The following is a 24381-nucleotide window of genomic DNA, read 5'->3' on the forward strand; positions in this document are numbered from 1 at the left end:
TCAGTGATGTTTCTTTCTCTCTGTCCCCCTCTCCCGCTCTCTGAAATCAATAAAAATATATATTTTTTAAAAAGAGCAAAGCCATCTCTCATAAAAAAAAATAAATGAAAAATAAACAATGTAAGACAAGTGTATAAGATATATCATAATATGGCTTGCCAAGAAATCATGAATTTTAATATTAGGAATAATTATGGTTTTTAATATTATAAATTATTAGTGTATTTATTTTAAAATATAACAATTTTACTTAAAAGACAGGACACATTATCATTGCGTGTAGGAACTAAATGGTCATCAATTCTCATACAGAGAAAGGTACTCTTGCAAAAGCACAGCTAGTGCATATTCAATGAGGCAATAACTGCATGTTAGAGTACAGATCACATTATATTATAGTTCATTATTTCTAGGTTTGCTGCTCCCCGCTGAACTCTGAGCACATAAGAAAAGCATATAAGAAAAGTATCCAATTTTCCACCTCTCCGTACTTAGGCCTTGTATGCCTGCCATGCAGCTGATGTTTGCTAAATTTCAAATGATATGCTAAGAAGTATAATACACTTGTGATATAATTTTTAAAATTGCACACTAAATTTCTGGTTATTTTATCAGCAGGGGCTCAGCCTTTAGTTCATTCTGTCACTGAGAGTTGCTGAGCAGAAATTGAGTAGCTGTCAAAGTCTCAGTAATGAAGACAAAGTTTATCCCAATCTATATATCATGATTTAGTACAATTAAGTATTTATGAATTTATGTAACATAACTTCTTTAGATCATTCATCAAAATTCTTGGCATATTTTTACATAAATGTGTTGTTTAAAATATTTTTTTCCTAGATTGGGCATGGATTAATGGCTCTTTTGACAATGTATTTATGCTACCAATAATATAGCAAATATACTTTTCCTCCTTTATTTATCAGACAGTTCATTCATCCACCCATCCATCTGTTGTCTTATTACAATAAAGGTCTGAACAAAGCTACATGATACTTCCTTGAATGAATATTCATTTTACTCGATATGGGTTTTTGAGGGCAATAATTATGTTTTCTTTTTATCTGCTTGCCAGGCTTCCATAGAGTTAGGATATGTGTGAATTATTAGTACTAGGAACCTTGGCCAAATTTGTAAATATTAAAAACAGCTTGTTAGGAGAACCGACGGGAAATGTGTGAATCCAAATGTCACATTGCAGCAGCCGGCAACCTCAGCTACAGGAGCAGATAGCAGGTCACATTTGTTCTTTGTCTTAAAAAGTAAAGACGCACATGTGAGGGAGAAGTAGCCTTGGGAACCCTTGTGTTGTTCCCATTGGGACCTTTTATTCTTCCACGAGGGGAACAAGACGCACTGTGAGGGGACATCCCCGAGGAACTGTCAGGAGCTGGCTGGGAGAGGACTGCAGTGCTTTCGGGCATCAACTGGTATGGTTTCACAATGAGCCCAGAACATGCTAGAGTCTAAGCTAAGAATTCAGAATGTCTTAAAAAAAAGTAGCGATTGCAAAAGAGGCTTCCGAAGGACCATGCTGTACCATAGCCTTGGTTTTCTTTCAAGGTTTGCTCTAGCCCAGGATTTCCCAAACTCTTTCTTTATAGATTTATGTAAACTATCAAACTCTACTCAATCTATAGAATTTAAATTTATAGACTGAAATAAATCTTTGTCAAAGAAGAAAGGCACAAGTTATATACCTCAGTTCCGTATTAATATTTCTGAGGGAAGGCTGCTGGCCCTCTTTACTTTTTAAGACAAAGAACAAATGTGACCTGCTATTTGCTCCTGTAGCTGAGGTTGCTGGCTGCTGCAATATGACATTTGGATTCACACATTTCCCGTCGGTTCACGGCGAGGGGGGACTGGTCCTGGGAATCTTGCTGCCCGGGCCCTATCGTGCCTTTCTGAGAAGGGAAGGTGCTATTCATGGTGCCCAGGGGAAATGTCTGGCAAGATGAAGAGGAGGCTCCTACAGAGAGAGGACTTGTGACAGACACTGCTATGTCCCTCCTTTTCTCCTCCAAACCCTCCCATTCTGCTGCATAGGACAGTGTGGCTGAGTTCCAGCCAATCAGATGTGAGCAGAAGTGTTATGTGGGCCTTCTGGAGAGGCTCATAAAAGGAGCCATTTAAGACTGGAGATAGCTACTTTGGCCTGTCTTCCTTCCTGCTACTGGAACATGGGCCAAGTGGCCGGAGCTCCAGCAGCCATCTGTGCACGGGACGGTGAGGATGCAAACCACACAAGGGGACAGAGAGCAAAAGGCACAGAGGAGCGCAGTCCTTGAGGACCTTGGAGCTGCAGCACACACGTTGGATGCTTACGCTCTGATTTCTGTGACACAAGAACGAAGTAAACATCCACCTACTTCAACCCACTCTTGTCTGGCGGTTTCCAGAGCTAACTGGTAGAGAGACCGAGGCTCAGGTCCAGTTAGCAAAGGCCCCGGAAAGCAGAGTGCGTGCCTGCAGCCATGCTGTACAGAGATGATCTTTGAATCATCTAACCGACAGGGCAAGGTCACGAATCAATTGGAATGGATGCTGGGGCAGGGAATGGGAGATGCTACTGTGCTTGGTGTCACCTCTGGCTGCTAACTTGTGTGGTGTCCTAGGAAAGGAGTTGGCCCTGGGGCCACAGAGACCACCATCCACCAGAAAGTAACGAAGTACTCCAAGATGGTCGTGCTGGTGGATGTCATGTGTTTATCGCTCCAGAGCAGGGGTCCTCAAAGTACAACCCGCGGGCCACATGCAAATACAAATATTGTATTTGTTCCCGTTTTGTTTTTTTACTTCAAAATAAGTTATGTGCAGCGTGCATAGGAATTTGTTCATAGTTTTTTTTTAAACTATAGTCCGGCCCTCCAACGGTCTGAGGGACAGTGAACAGGCCCCCTGTTTAAAAAGTTTGAGGACCCCTGCTCCAGAGTGTGTGACTGGTGAGGTGAGTGAAAGAGTTGGGAGAAATGCAGTGGTTTCATGGGCCAGTCATGTGGATGTGGTGGGTTCAGGCAGCGGCCACCTGGGTGTGTGGGCATGGATTGTGCTTTCTCATGGAGTCGGGGCAGCACTAGAAAATGGGAGTGGGAACCGTAGCCAGGCATTAGGAGTTTCTGCTGGGGAGAGGGGAGGAGAGAGGGAAAGTACTGCATGCATTCTTCATCCGGCTTTACTTCCCTGCCACATCTGACTTCTGCGCCATTTTTTCCTAGCTTTTTCTTATTCCTCCTCATCTGACACTGTTTCCTTCCCTCAGAAATATTAATACGGAACTGAAGTATATAACTTGTGCCTTTCTTCTTTGACAAAGATTTATTTCAGTCAATAAATTTAAATTCTATAGATTGAGTAGAGTTTGATAGTTTACATAAAAAAAAGAAAAACACCTCAAGCTGCTCCTATATTATACATAGTCCTTAATCAGTTATAGTGAGTCAATGAACCCCCCAATAGAAGATCTTTATCTTTGGGCAAATGAAGCCCATTAACCAGGCACTTTTTCAATAAAGTCACCAAACTGACTTAGTGACGTTTGGTCAACAAACTGATTCAACAACTCTTTATTGAATCTCTGTGGTAAACGCTGAGGAGACACATAAGAAACCAACTAGCGTCTAATAAAGGTTTTACTGTGACAAACTTAAACTTGAAACAATTTGAGCTTAAAAAATGTTAAGCAGAGAATAGAAAAATAATTGAACTTCGCATTATAATAGCCATTTTCCCTATTGAACTTTCCAAAAGTTGTTAATGAACCATTAATCTGAACTTTAAGTCATTTATATTCTTTCGTGTACTGTCATAATGAAGCATCTACAGAGTGAAAAGGTCTTCAGAACAGCTATTCCAGGTACACTATTCCAAATATTCAAAACCTACAGCTTAAAAAGAGTGTAGCTTTGTGATTATTAAAATAGTTCATATCTCACCTTTCTTTTGCTTGGAGATCCTTTTTAAGTAATGCTTCAAATTCCTTAATCTCATTGGCCACATCCTTTAAAAAAAAATTCATTATCAGTTTTCTGCCTCTAAAAATCATTGAAAACTGCCACATACCCTATTTATTCAAATTTACAAGGTAACATGCACTTCTAACTCAAGCTAATTAGGAAGTGAGATTGGAAAAGCCACACTCCAGCAAATTTCTAAAATTCTGATCTGTTACTTCTACTCTGGACTAAATATACCTAAAAAATATGAAAAATGCTTAACCTGAATCATTTAGTTCACATTTTAGCTCTGAATTTAGTAGAGTTAGGACACAATTATTTTTAAATTTAAAAACATTTATTAAGTTATAGTTGAGATTTTTAATTGCAATTCTTATAAATGAGGATACGCATTTTTGGATATAAATATTTCTTTAAAAATCACTGTCTCATGCAGCCTCATTTACACAATTAATTTGCTCTCTATTAGTTCATCCTCTGTCTACTGCATTTATTAATAAAATTTATTTATTTATTTTGTTTTGCTTTGTTTTTTAATTCCAGATTTCTTTTTTTTATTGCTTAAAGTATTACAAAGACTATTACATATGTGTCCTTCCCCCCGCCCCCGACAGTCCCCTACCCTCCCCTATCCCCCAGTGTCCCCTGGCCTTCCCGCTGCAGTTTGACAATCTGAGGCAGCTCTGCCTCTGTATCTATTATTGTTCAAAAGTTTATAATGGTCTCTATTTTCCATGAATAAATAAAATTTAATCAACTCTAGGAAATATAAGAATTATGTACTTTACTAAAATATGGTCAGAAGAAAACATCCATGGGTAATATTTCTTAGAATCCACACACGGGATTTTTTTAATTAAAAAAATAAATGTAGACCTGCCAACTCTGCTTTGCCAGCATTGTGAGCTTGAGTAGAACATGCCAGCTTTCTGAGTCCCAGTTTCCTTATCTACAAAATGGGCAAAAGAATAGCCTACCTAGAGAGTTATGTATAAATTAAAGATTGTGTCAAGCGTCCAATCCATAGCTTGACATATAGCAGATGCTCAATAAATGGTAGCTGTTAGTCTTCTTCTTGGGTCATTATTGTAGTGGTATGCAAACCACAGGAATTTATATCAAAATATACTATAATTCCCCCACAGAACAGAATCAGATGGTATCCTTTGGCATGGATCGCTAGCAAAACTCACTTGTGTGGGTAACTTAAATTTAAATAGACTGGAAACAAGCAAATCACTCAACATGTCTAGGATTCATAGAAAAATAGTGCAGCCTGGCAAGGAGCAACTGAGTGAACACATTAGGGAGGAATAGCACAGGCATGGTATGTGCCCTCAGCTGGCCCCTGTGGCACCCACGGGAGTCATGCTGACCCAGTTCATTAGCGATCACAGAACCCTCAGCACGGGCACTCACACAGGTGCTGTCACTTAACCAGAGCCTGTCATCTCTGGCCCAGAGCTGCATTTTCTGTTTCTGAACAAATAACAGTGTGAAACGGACTGAATGTGCATACCGGGGAAGCGTTTTCATGAGAAGGGACATGCCAGAGATAATTTGTAAAGAAAGTAAGCAGTTTTGAGAAATCTCTCTATATGTTTTAAGGAACGATCATTCCTTTATTAAGATAAACACAACCCAGTATGAAAGGACTATCACCTACCTCTGCCTCTCTTTTCTTTTTCATCATCTTTTGGGCCTCAATTGCTTTCAGAGTACGATTTGATGTCGGTTTTGGAATCTGTATGATAGCCGCTTGGATTTTGGCCATTATTTCATTTTGTCGTCTTCTGCTCAAGCGTTGCTGAATACCCCATAGATATTAGTTTAGTCATTCAGTTCATCAGACTAAGAGGCAATGTCACACACTCATAGGAACACATTCACACAATTTCCCCATTGAAGCTTTCAGAACTCATCAACTAACCAATGGACTGGGGGTCACAACTGTAGGATGTTACAAAGCAGGTGTCAACATGACTTAGTTTGTAAAGTATGATATTAAAACACAGTTTTCGAGTCCCCAAGTTATACCAGTCCATTGTGTGCATTTTCATTCTGGGTGCTGATAGGAAAAGGAATGTGAAGGTTTCCCACACACAAACACGAGTACGATCCTTTCTCAGTTCCACCTCCGTGACCTGCCTGATAGTGGGAAGAGAAAGTTCTGTCTGAAGATGATCTGAAGAGGAAGCTCAGTCTAGGCCAGTGATGGCGAACCTTTTGAGCTCGGCGTGTCAGCATTTTGAAAAACCCTAACTAACTCTGGTGCCGTGTCACATATAGAAATTTTTTGATATTTGCAACCATAGTAAAATAAAGATTTATGTTTTTGATATTTATTTTATATATTTAAATGCCATTTAACAAAGAAAAATCAACCAAAAAAATGAGTTCGCGTGTCATAGGTTCGCCATCACTGGTCTAGGAGAAGGTCTTTAGGAGGACCCCTGGGTACTCAATAGAAATGACAAACTTCCCCCAAACTCAGTCACACTGAAACACTGAATTCATAAAATACTGAATTCATATCATGTCACTAAGTCATGTAAGATGATTACAAAATCATCTCTTCTCTATGTAAGCAATAATTATTTTAAGAAGACATAAGCAGAAGGGCATAATAAAAAAAATTAGGTAAAATATTTTACAAATAAATGATTTAGAAGGTAACATGAAACTAATCATGACTTTACTACTAAAGCAATATATTAAAACGAATGAGATCATTAGTATCTACATCTAAAGATAAGAAATGTCAATAAGAAACAAGTCAGAAATAAAATAATTCTAAAATTTTCTTCAGTTCCTTTTTTAAAATGCAAATTGTTACTTAACTGCCATATGTTTATCCTTTATCTTAAGAAAACCAGGAAGAGCTAGGCTCTCCGTTTTGTCCTATTTGCTTCTTATCATTTTAACAGTTTATTTCAGGATATTTAAAGTTGTTTTTCCCAACTTTCTTTGGAGGCTTTCTGCAGAAGCCTCGGCACATCAAGGCTGGGCAGGCTGGTTCCACCTGGAGTCCCAGCACCCGTCCCAGCCTAAACACTGAGAGTGCCTGTCTCCTCACCACGAAATGCCCAGGGAAGCCCACCCCCTTTTGCAGTCTGTGGCAAGTAATGTGATCCTAAGACTTTCCAGAGTTTTCCCTCATCCTTCCCTCCCTCCTCATGAGGAGTTGGTTACATTCAGGATATGTTAACTTCTTATCATTTTAAATATATGAATTTATATAAAGTGAGTTATAGTGTGCAATGTAATTATTTTGCCTGCAGTTTACACATTCCATACACACAGCCCCCTGCAATTCTCTGCAAAGTCTGTGATGCCTCCACACACTCTTGTCCTCTCAAGTCCATCATGTCAGAGGAGATCACAAAAGACTTTCAGAGAAACAGGAGAAGCAGCAGGGAGTCAGTCAAAACCTGAAGGGCCAGGAAGATGCTGAGAGGTTTAAGGGGGCTGGGAAGGGAAGCAAGCCACATTGCCAGGAAGAGAGAAATGGGGGAGGAGAGGAAGGCCAAGGGGTGGCAAAGGAGGAAGAGGAGAGAAGAAATGTCCACTCTGTCTCCCTCAGTGGTGACAATGGCCACAGCCTTTGCTGAGGAGCCAGGAGCGCACCCCCTCCCCCAATAACTAATGCATCTGATTCACTGATTTCTACCAGACATCTTATAAAGCAGTGGTTCTCAACCTTCCTAATGCTGCCACCCTTAAATACAGTTCCTCATGTTGCGGTGACCCCCAACCATAAAATTATTTTCGTTGCTACTTCATAACTGTAATTTTGGTACTGTTATGAATTGTAATGTAAAATATCTGATATGCAGGATGTATTTTCATTGTTATAAATTGAACATAATTAAAACATAGTGATTAATTACAAAAACAATATGTAATTATATATGTGTTTTCCCTTGGTCTAAGGCTACCCCAGTGAAAGGGTCGTTCGACCCCCAAAGGGGTCGCAACCCACAGGTTGAGAACCGCTGGATCAAGTTGTCCTGCCATTCCAGAGAATGGCAGTTCTCGCTTCTTAGCTATGAGTGGAGGTGACAGTGAGCAGAAGCGGAGATGGCGACAAGGGGAAAGTGAAGCAGAGAGAGGTAGGAGCAGGCAGAGCATGCGTCGCATCGTGCCTCAGCAGCATGCAACTTGGGGTACGTTAATGCTTATGCAATGTGTACTTCAGGCATCAGTCACACAGTATGCTATGCACTCATGAATTTTTGTTAAAATTGTGCTAGAGAACCTTTTCCATATTAAAACATCTTTGTTGTTCCTTGAGTTTTTGAAATTTTTCAAGTTTCTCAGATTGCATGCGGACAACATCTTCTTTCATGTGTACGTATTTTTCTTGAAACTTGTGAGTAACCCGCATCAGATTGAAATCGGTTTGACGTGGTATCAGGTTTCTAAGTCTCTAAATGAAGAAAGCATTTCAAAAGATGCCATTATTAGAGAATAAAGAGTATATTGTTGTTATAAGCACACATAAAATTTGTCTTTGAAATAAAATTTCTGTAAGATACTATTGTTGGTTGCTAAAATAAGCCCCATTCTAATGACTCACATCCTTAATTGATGTAAGGAGAGAATACAAAAATATGACTCGAATTCTTTCTTACAAAATAATCTGATATATATAGTTGTATAGTAAATTCTTGTCCTGAGTTAAATTTTTAATAAATAGCATTTAAATTATTGGAAATATATTTTTATAAAAATAATTTTATAAAACCAATTTCAACAAGTGAGAGAGGATATAAGTCAGGTTCTTTCTATCACTTGAGCCTTTCTCTTCCTAGTAACAAGTGAGGAAACATTAAAACTTCCAGGCCACTAGAGAATGCGATATTATAAGAAAATAAACTTTTAAAGATGATTGTAAAGTGGGACACAGAAACATGGACCATGTATTTAACTAAAACTTTTATATTCAGAAGTAATCTCCGTTGAAGCTGAAGACTTACTAAAAAAAAAAAAAAAAAAAAAAAAAAGCAAGAAAAGATAACATCGGTCCTCCTAATATGGCCTCAGTGGGTCCTGCCACTTACTCAGAAGAATGTTTGAGGACCTCTGAGCTGACTTTAAGCTCCTCCACACCTTCGGCCCTTTTCTCTATGAAAAATGGCCTGGCCTCCATCTCCACAGGGACAGCAACAATGTAGGATCCTTGATCAGCCTACCTCTCTGCTTCAACACATATCTATGTCTTCAACTTCATTCCTACTTTCCCCCCAACCCAGGAAGTACCCACGGAGACCGCAGAGAGCCTGCTGTTAAGTGTGTGGCTCCTAGAGTCAGATGTTCAGGTTTGAGTTTTAGCTACTTGCTCTGTAAAGCTGGGCAAGTGTTCTAACCTCCGTATCTCAGATTCACATCTGCAAAGCGGGGAGAGAAAAAATACCTATCTCATAGGACCGATGCGAAATAATATTAGGCAAGATAATATATATAGAAAACACCTGGAACAGGGCTTGGCACATCATTAAAATTAGTGAGTTTTGTTATTTCTACATAATAAACACCAGTGTCTTCCTCCATCTGGGACTGAAGAGTGTCAGCTCTACTCCTTCAACTGAACCCCTGCCTCATTCCTCCCCTTTCCTCCCAGAGGCTCTCCTTCCACTTCTTCCTCACACCAGGCATCTCCGGCCACTGATTTCCGTTACCTCAACCAGCAGGTTGTCCCAGTATCTCTATCCATAAACAAAGTCTCACGCTTCCCTTGAGCTTCTCTCCCACAGCTATTGCTCTTATTTCCTTTTCTCCTTCACCTTCACATTTCTTGAAAGAATAGTCTATGGCTCCCATCTTTCTCATCTCCAATTTATTCCTCAAACTCACTGCAATCTAACCACTAAACCGAAACATTTTTCTCACCCTAAAATGTAAGCTCTAAGAGGATTTGGGTTCATTGTGCAAGTGCCTGGCTTAGAGTAGGAGCCCAACATATAAGTGTTCAATGGATGATTGGCTGACTCTGGTAGGTCACCCAGGGCCAACATGAAACCCAATGGTCTCTAGTCTGGCCTCATCTACCCAGCTCTGTAGAATTTGTTACTGCTGCTTATCCTGTACTTTACAATGTCTTGTCTATTGTTCCTTGAAGTTAAAAAAAAAAGCCTAACTCTGAAGTAGATAGAGACAATCATCATTGTTTTTACAGTTGGGATAATTAATACTGTTCTAGAGACTGGCCCAAAGGTAATCAGCTTGCAAGTGAAGAACTCAAGATGCAATCCTGTGATTCAGCTTTAAGCCTAATCTAATTTCTAGCTCTCGTGGGTCCTGACTTCATTCTGTTACCAGGCTCACAAGGCTGTCCATTAAGCATAGACATAGCTGAAAGTAGAACTGTCCTTCACATCTATTATGTCACTTATTGCTTCAAAATTAAACTAAAAATTTTAGTTACTTCCATTTCCATGTAGTGCATTGCAACAGTGCAGCACTCGCCATTATCCTAGAGACCTGGAAAAGTTAATGCATTTCACTGACCATAAGGAAATAGAACCGGAACTGAAGGCGATTGCCACCTAGGAAGTTCTATCAACTTATCAAAACATGTGTAGTGAGTGGTCAAAATGTTGAAGGAAAGCATGGTACTAGGCATATCCCTTGAATTTGAAAGACTGAAAATCTTATGCGGTCATAAGACAAATCAATACTGAAAGTCAGCAGCGATATGAGGAACAGAAGGTTAACACCAGAGAGTGAGGATTACCTGTCCCCAAGGAGGTGCCCGTGAAGCGCCCATGTGTCCTGGGAAGGCTGCACAGGAGATGGAGCAGATGGAGAGAAGTGTGGGGACAAGGAGAGGTGAGAGGAGTCAGCCTGGCTGAGAAAAGGAAAGAGCAGGAATAGACAAGCAAGGACAGGCTGCCAATCAACGCAGAAGCGAGGCTTCCTACTGAGGACTATGAAGAAATAATGTTTACAAGACAGACTAAGAACATTTAGTGAAAGCTGTTGCTTGTCAGTCTAAATGGGGAGACAGGATATATGTAAAACAGAAGGTTTGTAAGCAAAAGAAGAACCCGGTGAAAGTGGAGTTTAGGGGCAAAGCCTGAAGCCAGGAGCCACGTCAGTAGGTCCATAAGCAAACATGGCTACACTTAGAGAGAGAGGAGTAGGCATCAAAGCCCAGGGGCTTAGGAACAAACAATTTGAGAAGCTATTGGAAATGTGGATAGCATGAGAGAGATATTAAACATGGATAAATGCATTGAAACTATTAATATAAAGTAAAACCCCACTATAGCCAAGCACATAAGGGCCGCAGAAGGGACACGTACACCCCCTGGGGCTTCTCGCGTTTCCTTCTGTACTTACATCTCGGAAAGCCTCACTTTTGATGTTCTGAAGTCGCATGGTGATCAGGGGCTGCATGGTTTGCATTTCCGCCCCAGTCAGTCCACTTTTCTTCTTTTTCTGGAGAGTCGTGTACAGCTGATATAAGAGTTTCGTTGCTGCACCAGGCTTTTCTGTGATAATGTTGCTAGCCACTTTCTGATCAAACTGCACACCCAGGAGGTGAAGTGTTGGCTCCAAGCGAGAAAAATTATTCAGCTTGGCACTCGAAACACTAGGCATTAAAATATTTTACATATTTAGACACTGGCATTGGATTAAAAACAAATATCAGAGATACTATCGCGGTCCAATCGTCTGAAGTATGCTGTGTTCTTTTAAAATATATCATTCCTCTCTAAAACCACTCAGTCGTGCAAACACATTGAGCTCTCCTATTGTCCTGAAATTTATGCATTTACGAGTATTTCTCTTCAAATGGCTAAATTAAAACTCATTCATTTTATACACTTTCCTGCTAAAAGAGATGTTGGAATGGTTATAAGAAGTCAATACAAAACCAGATAACTAGATTCCTTCTCCTAAGGGAAAAATGAAACAATGGTTTTGAAAAATACCACTACTCAGAAGTCAAAATAAAAAATTAAATGTCCATTTCTTCAAATGATATTATTACTAGAGTCTGAAAATAGCCCTGAATACTGCACTGTCAACTTAGATGTTTTTGAACACAGAGAAACCACTGGGACATCTTTGCTCTGGAGACAGAGTATGTGATGTAAGTCATGACTCTAAGGAAAAGAACTGAATTCTGGGAAAAGTCTTCCCCCTCCCTATTTGCAGTGCTAATTTGCCAAGGGATTACCTATCTCCTCTTCTTGCCACTCGGTGAGGGAATACATGTTTCAGAGCAAGTAGAAGCCGCCCTCTCTGGGGTATCTGTGTCTCTTTATTTTTCATCCTTTTAAGTAATCTGTTCATTTCCCACCTTTTGAGACAGACTAAAAATATTCTAAAACTGAGAATTCTTTCAGTGTTAGGTGTGTTAGGATTTAGATTTTTCCAAGGCAAATAACTTAGTTATTAGCAACATATACTTACTTTATTGTTTACATTTTAGTGTAAAGCAACTAAAAATTATTAGACAAAAATCCTCAAAACATGAGCTCTGGCCCTAGACAGCTGCCCCCAGATAGATTTTAACAAAGAAGGATTCTCTCTCCACCAAATGCACTAGTACAAAGGTCATATCCATGGGTTTACTGGTCCTTGCCTTCTTTAAAGGACTGGTTGTCCTGGAAAAAAAGTGGGCTGTTCCACAAACTAAAGATGGAGGGTGTTCCTTTGTCAGGAGCAGTAGGTCTCCTCCCCATCTTGGGGATTGCAATGGCTCTCAGTGGGCAAGAGTCCTCTGTAGTGGGGAAAGCAGGCTGTTACCTGTGATGATGAGCAGGGCGCACACCCATCCAAAGGTGGGGTGAGATGGGAAAGCTGCCCTGTGTTCAGGTTGCCAAGCCCTAAACCTGGCACGAACCCTATCCATTGACTTTTTCATAATTCTGGAAATTAGTCAAAGGCCTGTAACAATCCAAGCAGCACTGATTTAAAAACGACAGCTGCAGTAGCAGCAATAGCCGATCTCAGTCAGCAATGAGAGCTTTCAGTCATTTTATTTCTTTCTTTTGTGTTAATCCTCACCTGAGGATTGAGAATATTTTTCCATTGTTTTTTTTAGAGAAAGTGGAAGGGAGAGAGAGAGGCAGAGAGAGAAACATTGATGTGAGAGAGACACCCTTCACACACAGCCCAACCAGAGCTGGGGAGTGAGCCTACAACCGAGATACGTGCCCTAGTCTGGAATCAAACCCGGGACCCTTCAGTCCCCAGGCCGATGCTCTTTGTGCTGAGCCAAACACTTTTTTTGTCATTTTAACTCGCCCATTTCCATGCCCCTCTTCCCCGCTCCATGGCAGCCTTGGAGCCCAGCAGCGTTGCCACAGAGAAAGCTGTAAAACCCAGCAGCCGCCTGAGAGGTCAGATTTAAAGCTCCTCAAAAATATGTAAAAATAAGCAAGAGCCTTACAATCCAGCGATTTTGCTCCTTGGTGTCTACTCAAAAGAACTGAAACTGTCTGTCCACACAAAACCCCGCCTGTGGGCGTGTCCAGAGGCTTTATTCGTCACTGCCAACACTTGGAAGCAACCATGATGCCCTTCTGCAGGTGAATGGGTACGTAAACCGCGTGACAGGAAGACAGCGGGATGTTACTCATCACTTAGAAGAAATTGGCTCTCAAGCCATGAAAAGCTGTCGGGGGGACCTTAAGTAAACATTACTCAGTGAAAGAAGCCGATCTCAAAAGGCCGCACACTCTATGATTGCAGGTAGAGGACACGCTAGAGAGGGCAAAAATATGGAGACAGGAAAAAGATCAGTGGCTGCCCAGGGTTGAGGTGGGCGGGATGCACAGGCAGCACGGGGGATCTGGGAGCAGGACTCTGTAAGACACTGTAACGGTGGGTTCAGGTCGTTACACGTTTGCCCGAAGCCACTCGATGGCTGCGATAAGACAGGCAATGAACAAGCGACGAGGAGGTGGAGAAATTGCAATTCCGCACGTTATCAACGCAGGAGGAAGAGACAAGCTCCACACCAAAGGCGTTCTGGCTCGGTTGAGGCTTTAAAAGGGATCTTGGGATTGATGATTCTTAAAAGTTACTGTTGGGGGCTAAAGCCGTGCAGATGCCAGAGGAATTGACCCCCTTTTTAAGTAAGAAATCATCTGACTCACTTGCTTTGGGAAAATTCGGAAAAGTCATCCTGGAGTTCAAATTTGTGCAGAACTTCTCCAATGAGATAGCCACTGGAAAACGCCTTTGCAAATGACTTGGGGCCTGGATTTAAGCATAGAGATTAAAAAATCAATATGTTGCACAGAAAGTCTATATATTTTAATTATTTATTTATAGAGTGAAACTCCACCATTTAATTTGAACTCAAAATTCCAAAAAATTAATTCTAGAAATATTATTTTAATAAGCAAATAAAAAGACTGAAGTTTAATGGCAGATGTCTTCTAAAAACTCCTGCATAAACATATGAATCCTAGGTGACATGTGAAATTTTGAAAGGAAAGACAACTTCTGACCAAATTAAAACACAACCAGTAAAATTCGTCACCTTCTATTTAAAAACAAACCTTCCATGTATTTTATAAAATCACGCTGCAGCTCCTTAGTTATCAGTACAACCTGTGGGTGGTGATAGCACAGTATTCTGACCAAGCAAGGTACAATATAACTTTCTAAAACAAAATGAAGACTTAATTTTAACCTTTTTACAATGGACATTTCACAAAACCATCTGCACCTTCTTAAATACAGCCAACTGGACCCAGTCAAGCTTCCCCTTGGTGCTACGGAAGGCGACTCGGGTCCAGTTGTGTGTAACGATGGAGAGAGGAAAGCAGGCTTTGGAGCCAGAGACACGGATGTGGACATCTTGGCTCTGCCCCTTAGTAGCGGTGCACTTCCTGAGTTTCTCATCTCTAGAACAGACAGGACATATCCACACCTATTTTGGAGACCTATTTTAAAGATTAGAGGTAATGGTAAGAATCGCTTAGTACAACGCCTGCCAGATAGGAGGCATCTAATGATAAGTGCAGAGAAAAGAAAATTAAAGTGTTAAACAGAATTTGCTTTATTTAGAAATGTCCTTAGTTTGGGTTCACTTGTATTTTTCTTATGAAGTAAAGGATATAGGGTTACATGGTATTCAAGGGTGATGTATAAAATTTGATACATTATACTATCATAGGACACTGCCATCATCTCTCAAATGATTTCAAAATCCTGCAGACATCTTCAACATGTTTCTTTAAGGGTCTTTTAAGCAATAGCAGTCAAAATATTATATGTCATTGTAGTATCATAAACTTATTTGTGCCAGATTATCCTCTTGTATCTATTTGATTGATAAATCAGGTGGCAAATTGAATATGAAGAAATGTTGAATTTGTCGATCTGATGCTTGGTGTGAGGTTGCAGTGGGGCAAAGCCAGTTGTTCCATAAAGGCCACAGCCCAGAGACCTCATTCAGAACACAACATGTTATCACAGGAATAAGATTCTTGCATTTAGGACACTAGCCCACAATTTTGCCCAAAGCCTTCCTAATTTTTGTATATTTTATACTCTTCATAATACTCCAATATTTAGGTTGAACCATCTATATATATAAAAGCCTAATATGCAAATTGTCCCGGCAGGAATTCGACTGAGCGACAGATCACTCGCTATGATGTGCACTGACCACCTGGGAGCGGTGCAGAATGAAGGAAGGCCCCAGGCCAGTAGCTGGCAGCCAGGGAAGGGAGGCCCAGCCGGCAGCTGCAAGGCCCCAATGGGCCCTGATCGCCGGCCGGGCCTAGGGACCCTACCCATACACAATTTTGTGCACCGGGCCTCAAGTATAATAATAAAATAGATAAACAATGGTGCCAATGATTCCCACCGATTCCATTCACTCAGGATGAGCTCCAGAACCGATTCCATTCACTCAGGATGAGTCTAGTGTTAGCATCTATTGGCCATGTCTTCTGGCATCATACAGTAGTAGTTGTTTGAAGCAACTGAAATCCAAATGGCTGTCTCCACCTCCAAAGGACAGAGGTGTGCCACCACCTCCTCCTCCCAAGTCACAGCTGCTTTCCCCTTTCCTTGAAGACCCCCCATTGCTGGCCACCTCTGCTGTGCCCTGGTCTCACCTGCCACCACTGCCCTCACTGTGCCATCTGGGCTGCTCCGGGTGTGCCTTGCCCCTCTTCTGTCGGTTGCTTCCTTCTCTCTGCTTGTTTCCCTTCTATCTTCCCTAGCCCATCACCATTCTTCTCTTTGTTTTCTGAAGAGCCCCTGGACAAAGAGCCATTGTCAGACTATGGATTCCTGGTGATAGTCTAAAGACCATAGCTTTGCACTCAGGAGCTATGTTGCATTCCGAGGGTCTCATTCGTCTTCTCCTTCCCTCTGGATTTTGCACTGGGCCTGCTGTTCATGCTGACTGAATACTAAAATCTCACTCATGAATAACTGGGGGATAACTGTGTCTGATTCCATCACTCTCCAAGTGGCAGGCAAACAGTCTGTAGCAAACTGCTACCAAAAGCTCACTAGGAAAATAAAACCATAACCCACTTCCTTTGAGTTGGCATGTTGTATTAATAATGAAATTCTGATATGGGTAAAATAGAGGCATTTATGGGTATAAAGGTCAAAGGAGAACAATAAACACTTATTATTTCATTGTCAAGGAGTTCACTACAAATAAACAATTATAAAAAAAATCTATGTGCAGTTTTGCATGCATAGGACACTGCAGATTTTACTGCGTGCCACCCAAACCAAAAAGAGAATGAAGCGTGAAAAACTATAGCAACCAATAAAAGCAGCAAAGGAAAGACATGTAGAAAAAAATAAAGAAAAAAGAAGAATATAAGCAAGGAATTAGACAAGAAAAGAAAGTTATCATATATATATATATCAGAATTCCTAATATATATATTTTAGGAACATATAGATTAAAAAGTATGAGAAGACAGGTAAGAAGTCAGAGAGAGAGGGGTGGGAAGAGAGAAACAATAAGGGAAAAAGCAAAAGCAAAGAAAAATTTATTACCCCCCTTTGGCTTATCATATTTTTCTTCCCAGTGTGTGTTCCTGAATATCATGACTAATTTCTTGACAGCCCCCTCTATAAGTTAATTTGCACTAACAACTGGCATTTCCTGTGGGAAAGAAGAGGCAGGTTGACTAGGACAAGGAGCAGTGAAGAATATGAGAAATAACTAACCCATGGGAGCCAGGCAGGGGCTTCATGCTGAGCTCTGACGTGCTTTCCATCCGGGATCAGCCTGGTCGCAGCAACTCACCGCGCCTCCAACCTTCCACGCCGCATAACTCATCGCCAGCACTAACGTGTATTTGCTGAGAGCAGTGAAGCGGGCCTTCGTGAAAGGTGTGTATTAGGCCAGGACCGCGGGGCGATCGTCCCTGCGCTTCTCTACCGGAAGGGCCCTGAGCCAGAGAAAGCGCAGGAAGGAGGCAGGCCTTCCACACTCCAAAGCGGCCACGAGGGGAGGCAGACTCGCTGGCTTTGAGTCCTTGCTCCTTTAGAAGCCACTGGCCTTTGGGCATCTCTGCCTCAGGAGAGTTGGTCTGAGAATTAAATGAGATATCGCATGCAAAGTGCTCAGTGCTATTCCCGGCATGTCTTAAATGCTCAGTGACAATTTTTGTGATTCTTACTGCCGCCTAATTTAAGATAACAGGTTATATTAATTAGTTGATTCAGAAGCTCAATAATAGATCCTCAATGACTACAGTACATTCTTACCTAAAAGGTGATTCAGCCGAAACTGGTTTGGCTCAGTGGATAGAGCGTCAGCCTGCGGACTGAAAGGTCCCAGGTTCGATTCCGGTCAGGGGCATGTACCTGGGTTGCGGGCACATCCCCAGTGGGAGATGTGCAGGAGGCAGCTGATCGATGTTTCTCTCTCATCAATGTTTCTAACGATCTCTCTCCCTTCCTCTCTGTGAAAAAATCAATAAAATATATTTAAAAAAATAAAAGGTGATTCAGTATACAGAGAACAAATATTTGACATTGTCTTTTAAATTAAGATACAGGCCGACACTCAGGGCCAGATAAGCTCTAACACTCCAACCAGAAACACGTGCAAACAAGACACAGTTGATTTCCACAGCGAAACATCCGAGTGGGAGAAATAAAGACTAAACATAGCGTCACAGCATTTCCGGTCAAGGTTCGCCACCAAATGAATAAAGAGACATCTGGGTGTTGGACTCGTGTCTAAGAGTCGGTAGACCTCTCCATTCTATGCTCAATGGCCTTCACTCTTCCTGTAATAGAAGAGCAACGTTCCCGCCTGCATGATCAATCACATTCAAAAAGTCAAGCAAGTTTACTTTTAGTTGAGAGAGAGAAGAGCAGCTGCTGGAGACGGGGAACCGGCCTGGCCTCCTCAGGCCTTGGTGTTCCTAGGCACTGGCTGGCCCTCAGGACCAGGCCTTGGCATTTTCCTACCAAACATAACCAGGTTCACAGCACACCAACGCCAGACAAGGCCACTCTGGGACGCTGATGGATCAAGACGAGAACAAAATCCCTCTGTCATCATGTTTGTACTCAGACAAAAACGAAGTTGTCCAAAACACAATAATGACCAAACACCCACTAATCTTCCCATTATGAGGGGTTGCTGCTTTTTTTAGAAAAAATGTTTTTACTGATTTCAGAGAAAGGAAGGGAGAAGGGGACAGAGAAAGAGAGAGAGATCAAGGATGAGAAAGAATCACTGATCAGCTGCCTCCTGCATACCCGCCATTGGGGATCAAGCCTGCAACCCAGGCATGTGCCCTGACCTGGAATCGAACAGTGGCCTCCTGGTTCGTGGGTTGACGTTCAACCACTGAGCCACACCGGCCAGGCATGTTGCTGCTTTTTTTACCAGTCGTGGCTTTGTGGCACTTTATTCTCTCCACTTCCTGGGTAAGATTTATGAAGGTGCCCTGCCAAACAGATGCCCATGCTTCTGACAGAATGGAACTCACAGCAAAGCGCCACTTCCTTGGACCTTCCTCAGAAACACCTAACGCAAGTACAAATGCTTTAAATTCTTTCTCACACCCTCTCACTGAGATGCCCCACAGCTGTCAACCGGACAATGAACCTGACTTTGTTCAACTACAGGTGTATACTGCGGTCTTGTATAAAGGAGACTGGCCATCTATTTTCCTCCAGGGTGAGAATAGGGTGGCCAATCTTCTCCTTTGAAGACTTGATCATATTTCCCAAGATTTACTGTTCAAAATGCAATCTCTGTGTTATTAAAACCTCCTTTCATGGTTTAAATTTCGGGCGACATTCTTTTCTTGAAAATTCCTATCTTAAAATTTTGAAACTGATTTACGCAAAAGCCTTCTGTTACTAGATTTGCTGTCTCAATCTCTAGTCCAAAGAAGCCAAGTTTTAATGAAGGGAAATGCTGCTGAGCTAGCCAGAAAGTATCAAAATCTGTGGTATTATGTGAGGAGCAATATATTTCCCAATGACTCTGAGGGGTGAAGCATGAGAAAAATGTGTGGTTTAAGATTATAAGAGGAATGAATTCAAAGTCAGCAGATTCAGAATCTACTGCTAACTTTCTATTACCAAGCTGTATAACCCTAAACAAATCTCTAAACATATCTTATATGCCAAAGAAGAATTAAATGATGTCTGAGATTCCTTTTCAGATCTCAAGTTCTATGAATCTTTGATATGGTAAGGTCATCATAGGCCAATAATAGTCACCACAATCTATATCAGGGGTGGGCAAACTTTTTGACTCGAGGGCCACAATGGGTTCTTAAACTGGACCGGAGGGCCGGAACAAAAGCATGGATGGAGTGTTTGTGTGAACTAATATAAATTCAAAGTCAACATCATTACATAAAAGGGTACGGTCTTTTTTTTTCAATAGTTTTATTCATTTCAAACGGGCCGGTCTATATATATAAAAGCTTAAAGTGACTGCTGTGGTGCTCAATGCAAGAGCTGCCCCCTGGTGGTCAGTGCACTCCCACAGTGGGAGTGCTGCTCAGCCAGAAGCCAGGCTTACCGCTGGCGAGCGCAGCTACAGCAGTAGGAACTGCTCCTGCCTCCATGGCAGCGCTACTGAGCAGCAAGCGGAGGTGGTAGCGGTGGTAGCAGTAGGTGCACAGGGCTGGGATGAGCGGGAGCGGCGAGGCACCCGCCCAGGCTCAGGCTCCTTCCTAGCCACCTGCTGCTTCACACACTGGTTGGTACATCCCTCAGGGAATGTCAGAATGCTGGTTTCAGCCCGATCCCCAGAGGCCCTGTAGGGATAGGGCCAAAACCAGCAGTCCAACAACCCCTGCGGGATCTCAGATTGCGAGAGGGTGCAGGCTAGGCTGAGGGACTCCACCGGTGCATGAATCCATGCACGCAGGCCTCTAGTATATTATAAAATGTATATAAATAGTCTATAAAATATTTTAATAGCTCCTTTTAAAAAATAAAATTTGATACTTTTGAAAAGGTCTTGACATAAGACCTAATCAACAAAGTCTAGATAGTGCACAAGGAGACTCAAGAATACAAATAGTAAAAAATGTCACTCTCTAAAACAAAAATTACTAGGATTTAATATGAAAGAACAAAATTAGTCACCTATGGAAACTCAATTATACAAAAATATTAACAGCCTATCTCTTATAACTGTATCTATTTAATTTTTTTACATACCATGTAAACTATAATCTTTGGATATATTAATTAACCTTATTAAGAATAGAGATTTGCTGCAATGAAAGAATAGACAAATATTGTAATTTCAGAAACTTTTGTAGTAGTAGTGACACTGGAAAAGTAACATTGAGCAGTAGAGTTTTTCCTGCGCTGGTGGGAAAAGAGGAGGAGGGGGAGGAGGAGGAGAGGAAGGAAGGAATCTGACTCTAACAGAATCTAACCTAATCTAATCTAACCTGTCACATCTATGTAGATACAATATCTGTGGAGCAGATAAGTAAAACAAATCAAATAAATATTAGCTTAATTTGAGAGCTCTTTTAAAAATACTTAATTTCTGATTGTCAGTGAGCAATCTGATCTATAAATTTGCTCTTCTCCCGAGTGCACCTGCCCATTAAGATGGTGCATGGCTCAATTGCCAGGATCAGTTGTTCTGCTATCATTGCCTCATAATAAATTGGTCCCCTGGTTTATAAAATCAGGAAAATGCGATTTCAGTTAGTAGGACACAATTCCCAAGAACTTGCTTAAAATAATAAAACAGCTTCTGAATGCACAAAGCTGAGGGTTAATGTTTCCAGGGTGACCTTCTCAAGATGAACAAATCCATAAGATTCAGCCTATACTCTTGCCTCCCTTGCAGACTTTCAAGTAATAAACAATTATTTACTAAATGCCACCACATGACAGGCACTGTACTAGGCATTAACATAAAGTGAGAGACAGAAGAATTGTTGAGATAATATATTTTTCAGTATCTTAATGTAGTAGGTATTAAGAACTGTGGTAGGTATTTTTCATTTGCAACCTCATTTAATACCCTCCCAACTACATAGCAATTCTTATTCTTACTTCAGGTATAAAATGGGGAGCTAGAGATGATTATTTCTATTTTGGATACTGCAAAATTTTCAACATAGCCACACCCAGAATCCAAAAGAGCATGGACTATCTTGTACATCCATCTTTACAAAGGATCTGACTGGTACAGTACATGGAATTCAAAGGTTTCTACTCAATTCTTAAGAATGTTCACTTTTTTTGTGGAGAATATTCTGATGCTAGTTTCCTCCTATGATGAATTCATAAGAGTTTTGTAAAGCAGAGCCAATGTTTATTTTTGAAAATAATAGAGTGTCCTTAACATATTTTACAGCAAATTCTTTAGTAACATTACATGACTTGTTTTTCATTATGAAAATAATTGCTTGAATTTCAGGTGTCATTTTGTGTTGAGCAACTTTTGTGTATTCTAAGACATTTCATTACCATACACATCTGAGCACCATTTTCTAGGGGAAATGGCTGAGTTACATGTAACTCACTGAAGAATCCTTAGCTTTGTAACATAGATGTGAGTCTGCATATGTTGGGACTTCACAAGTTCCTAGTGACTCCAGAAACCTCCCTCCGGTAAGAGGAGGGAGATTTCTCAGTTAAGGATCATTAGAATTCTTTTTCTTTACAGCTGATATTCAGGGCAGTCCAGGCAACACAGAGGTCAATAACGTGCTTTATCCAAATCAACTTCTGCCTTTCAGAATGATCCAGAAATCAACGGACTGTAGCTGCCTCTGAAAAATGACTGAACCATTATTCAACCTCGTCAAGGAAGCACATGCACTCCTGTGGCATTCTTCTCCTGTTCTCTCTGTCCCAGCAAGTAACATGAAGACAGAATCACTTCTAAACGAACGCTAATAAGTCTACCGTTGGCACCTAACCATCGTGGAATTAGGTTATGCCCTGTGAAGTTACAACAGGCCTCGGTGGATCAGTCTCTGTATTTCTTGTGACTTCAAATTGATCAATGATTCCTATAAAAGGAGCTCACATGAATAAATTTGGGGGAGCTGGGTTATTTAAAAATATATTCCCTACGTATAAAGTTGTACAAGATAGTGCCCGGGAGCACACGTCAAAGATCTAGCTTCGAATTCTAGCTGTGCGACCCTGAGCAAATCTCCGTGCTCTCTCAGCCCCTTTTACTCATCGGTACACCTGGGACAATGTCTCTTAGGGGTTTTTTTGTTTGTTTGTTTGTTTTTATGATTAAATAAGAAAATCGACATGAAGGGCTTAGCACAGGGTCCGATGTAAGTGCCTAAGTGTTCAGTGAGAGGTAGCAAGTTGGTGTTATGCAAGGGTGTTTCTGGGAAAACAGCCTGAAATGGTTTGGGCGGAGAACCTCTTGCCTTGAGCCAAAACAATCCCAGCTGGAAAACAAACGCCTGTTTTTGAAACAACAGAAAGATGCTGAGAGGGAGCACGGTGCCGAGCTGGGATTCCTTGGCTCTCAGGGCAGATGCCAGCACGTACAGCCGCCTCTGTGAGATTTAGAGACTTTGGGTGGCGACTGCATGGCTGGGAATGAAGTCAGGTTCGAATAAAGTTAGCTTTGGGCAAGAGTGAACAGTCGTCAGCTAATGTCTGTAAATTTGGGGCCGGACCTGCGAAGTGTGTACATGTCAACATGTTCTGCATTAACTCACACCTGATGGCAGGTGTATGGAGAGGATGCCGGGGGTCTACTTTACACTGGAGGCAACACACTCAGAGAAGGTACTGCTAAGGGTCCAGGAGCACACACATTTCGTGGGCTTGCCAACACAGCAGGTCAGGGATGGCAGCGTGGGGATGGGAGGAGCCTGGCCCTGTCTGGGGCGGAAGAAGAGGGGGCCGCGGCACGGGCGCCCCACCTGCGCAGCTCGCGCCAGCCTCGCCGCCTTCCATCGCGGGCCCCGCTCGGCCTACCCCGCTCCCCGGGGCTGTGACACTCACTCACGGTCTGGGACGTCTTCACCTCTTGGTTGAGCCACTCGCACAAGATCTCCGACATGGTTCAGCCTGGGCCTCCGACGGCGAGCGGCGGGAAACCAAGCCTACCTGTTCGCGTCCTCCTGTTGCCACGGGCAACCCGTTGCTAAGGAAGCGTATCCCGGCCGGAGCTCAGCAACAGGCTAGGGGAAGAGGGGTCACCGAACCCAGAAGCTGAGGAAAGAAAATCCTGGCCTGCCCCCTTCTGGCGGGTATGACTGCGATGTGCGCAGGCGCAAGATGCTCCCCAGGACCTGAGATTGGGGGGCAAGGAAGACTATTGAAGAGACCCCTGGGGTTTTACAGGAGGGGAGAGGTGCCTGGCCTCAGGTTTCAGCACAGGGAGAGTCTTTGTCAAAATGCAATAAAAAAAATAATTACCTGGAGGAAAAATCTGACCAGAAAACAAAATTTCATTAAATATTTACCTCTCAAAACATTTTAGAGAGTTGAATTCCCTCTCTCAGCCAGCACTGCCTGGCCTCCAGGTCTAGCTCATCAGTCATCACCTTCATAAAACCTCCCTTCTCCCTCCATCTTTCCAATCCCTTCACCCTTCTGAATGCTAAGAGTAAGTCCTTTCCTTTTAACGTTCATACTCGACACCTGATCTTACCAACCACCCACAGCTTGGCCAACAACTCAGTTTTGCAATCTTCTAACATGTTTTTCAACACTTTTTCAAAGAGCATTAATTTAGGCCCTCAGAGACAACGCTGTATCTTGTCATTTATGGCAAATAACAATAGCACGGTGAGTTTCAAAACTCTTGGAGTCTTTTATACTAAAGAAGCTATGACCCTTTCTACTATTTGTCCTATTTTCCAGGTTCATGGGATTTGTCTTATATATGGCTTGTGTCTTTCACAGGCAAACACTTAAATTTTCAATCATAGAGAACAATCGGATTTGAAACAAAATCAAGTTAATAAAACAATACACTTGGTGCCAT

At 41.7% G+C, this 24381-nt stretch overlaps 1 protein-coding gene across 1 annotated transcript in view; it reads right to left on the reverse strand.

Moving 5' to 3' along the window:
• SPEF2 (sperm flagellar 2) overlaps positions 1–23567 on the reverse strand; it is a 127495-nt gene extending 103928 nt beyond the window's left edge. The window contains exons 1-6 of the mRNA XM_006761794.2: positions 23394–23567; positions 14072–14174; positions 11301–11553; positions 8215–8385; positions 5623–5763; positions 3936–4000 (exon numbers count right to left, since the gene is read on the reverse strand). Coding sequence (XP_006761857.1) covers positions 3936–4000; positions 5623–5763; positions 8215–8385; positions 11301–11553; positions 14072–14174; positions 23394–23451 — 791 coding nt within the window. The 5' untranslated portion in view covers positions 23452–23567. The remainder of the gene's footprint in view (positions 1–3935; positions 4001–5622; positions 5764–8214; positions 8386–11300; positions 11554–14071; positions 14175–23393) is intronic.
• Between the last annotated feature and the right edge of the window lie 814 nt (positions 23568–24381).

The sequence above is a fragment of the Myotis davidii genome, unplaced genomic scaffold (assembly GCF_000327345.1).
Source record: "Myotis davidii unplaced genomic scaffold, ASM32734v1 scaffold496, whole genome shotgun sequence".
Classification (NCBI taxonomy): domain Eukaryota; kingdom Metazoa; phylum Chordata; class Mammalia; order Chiroptera; family Vespertilionidae; genus Myotis; species Myotis davidii.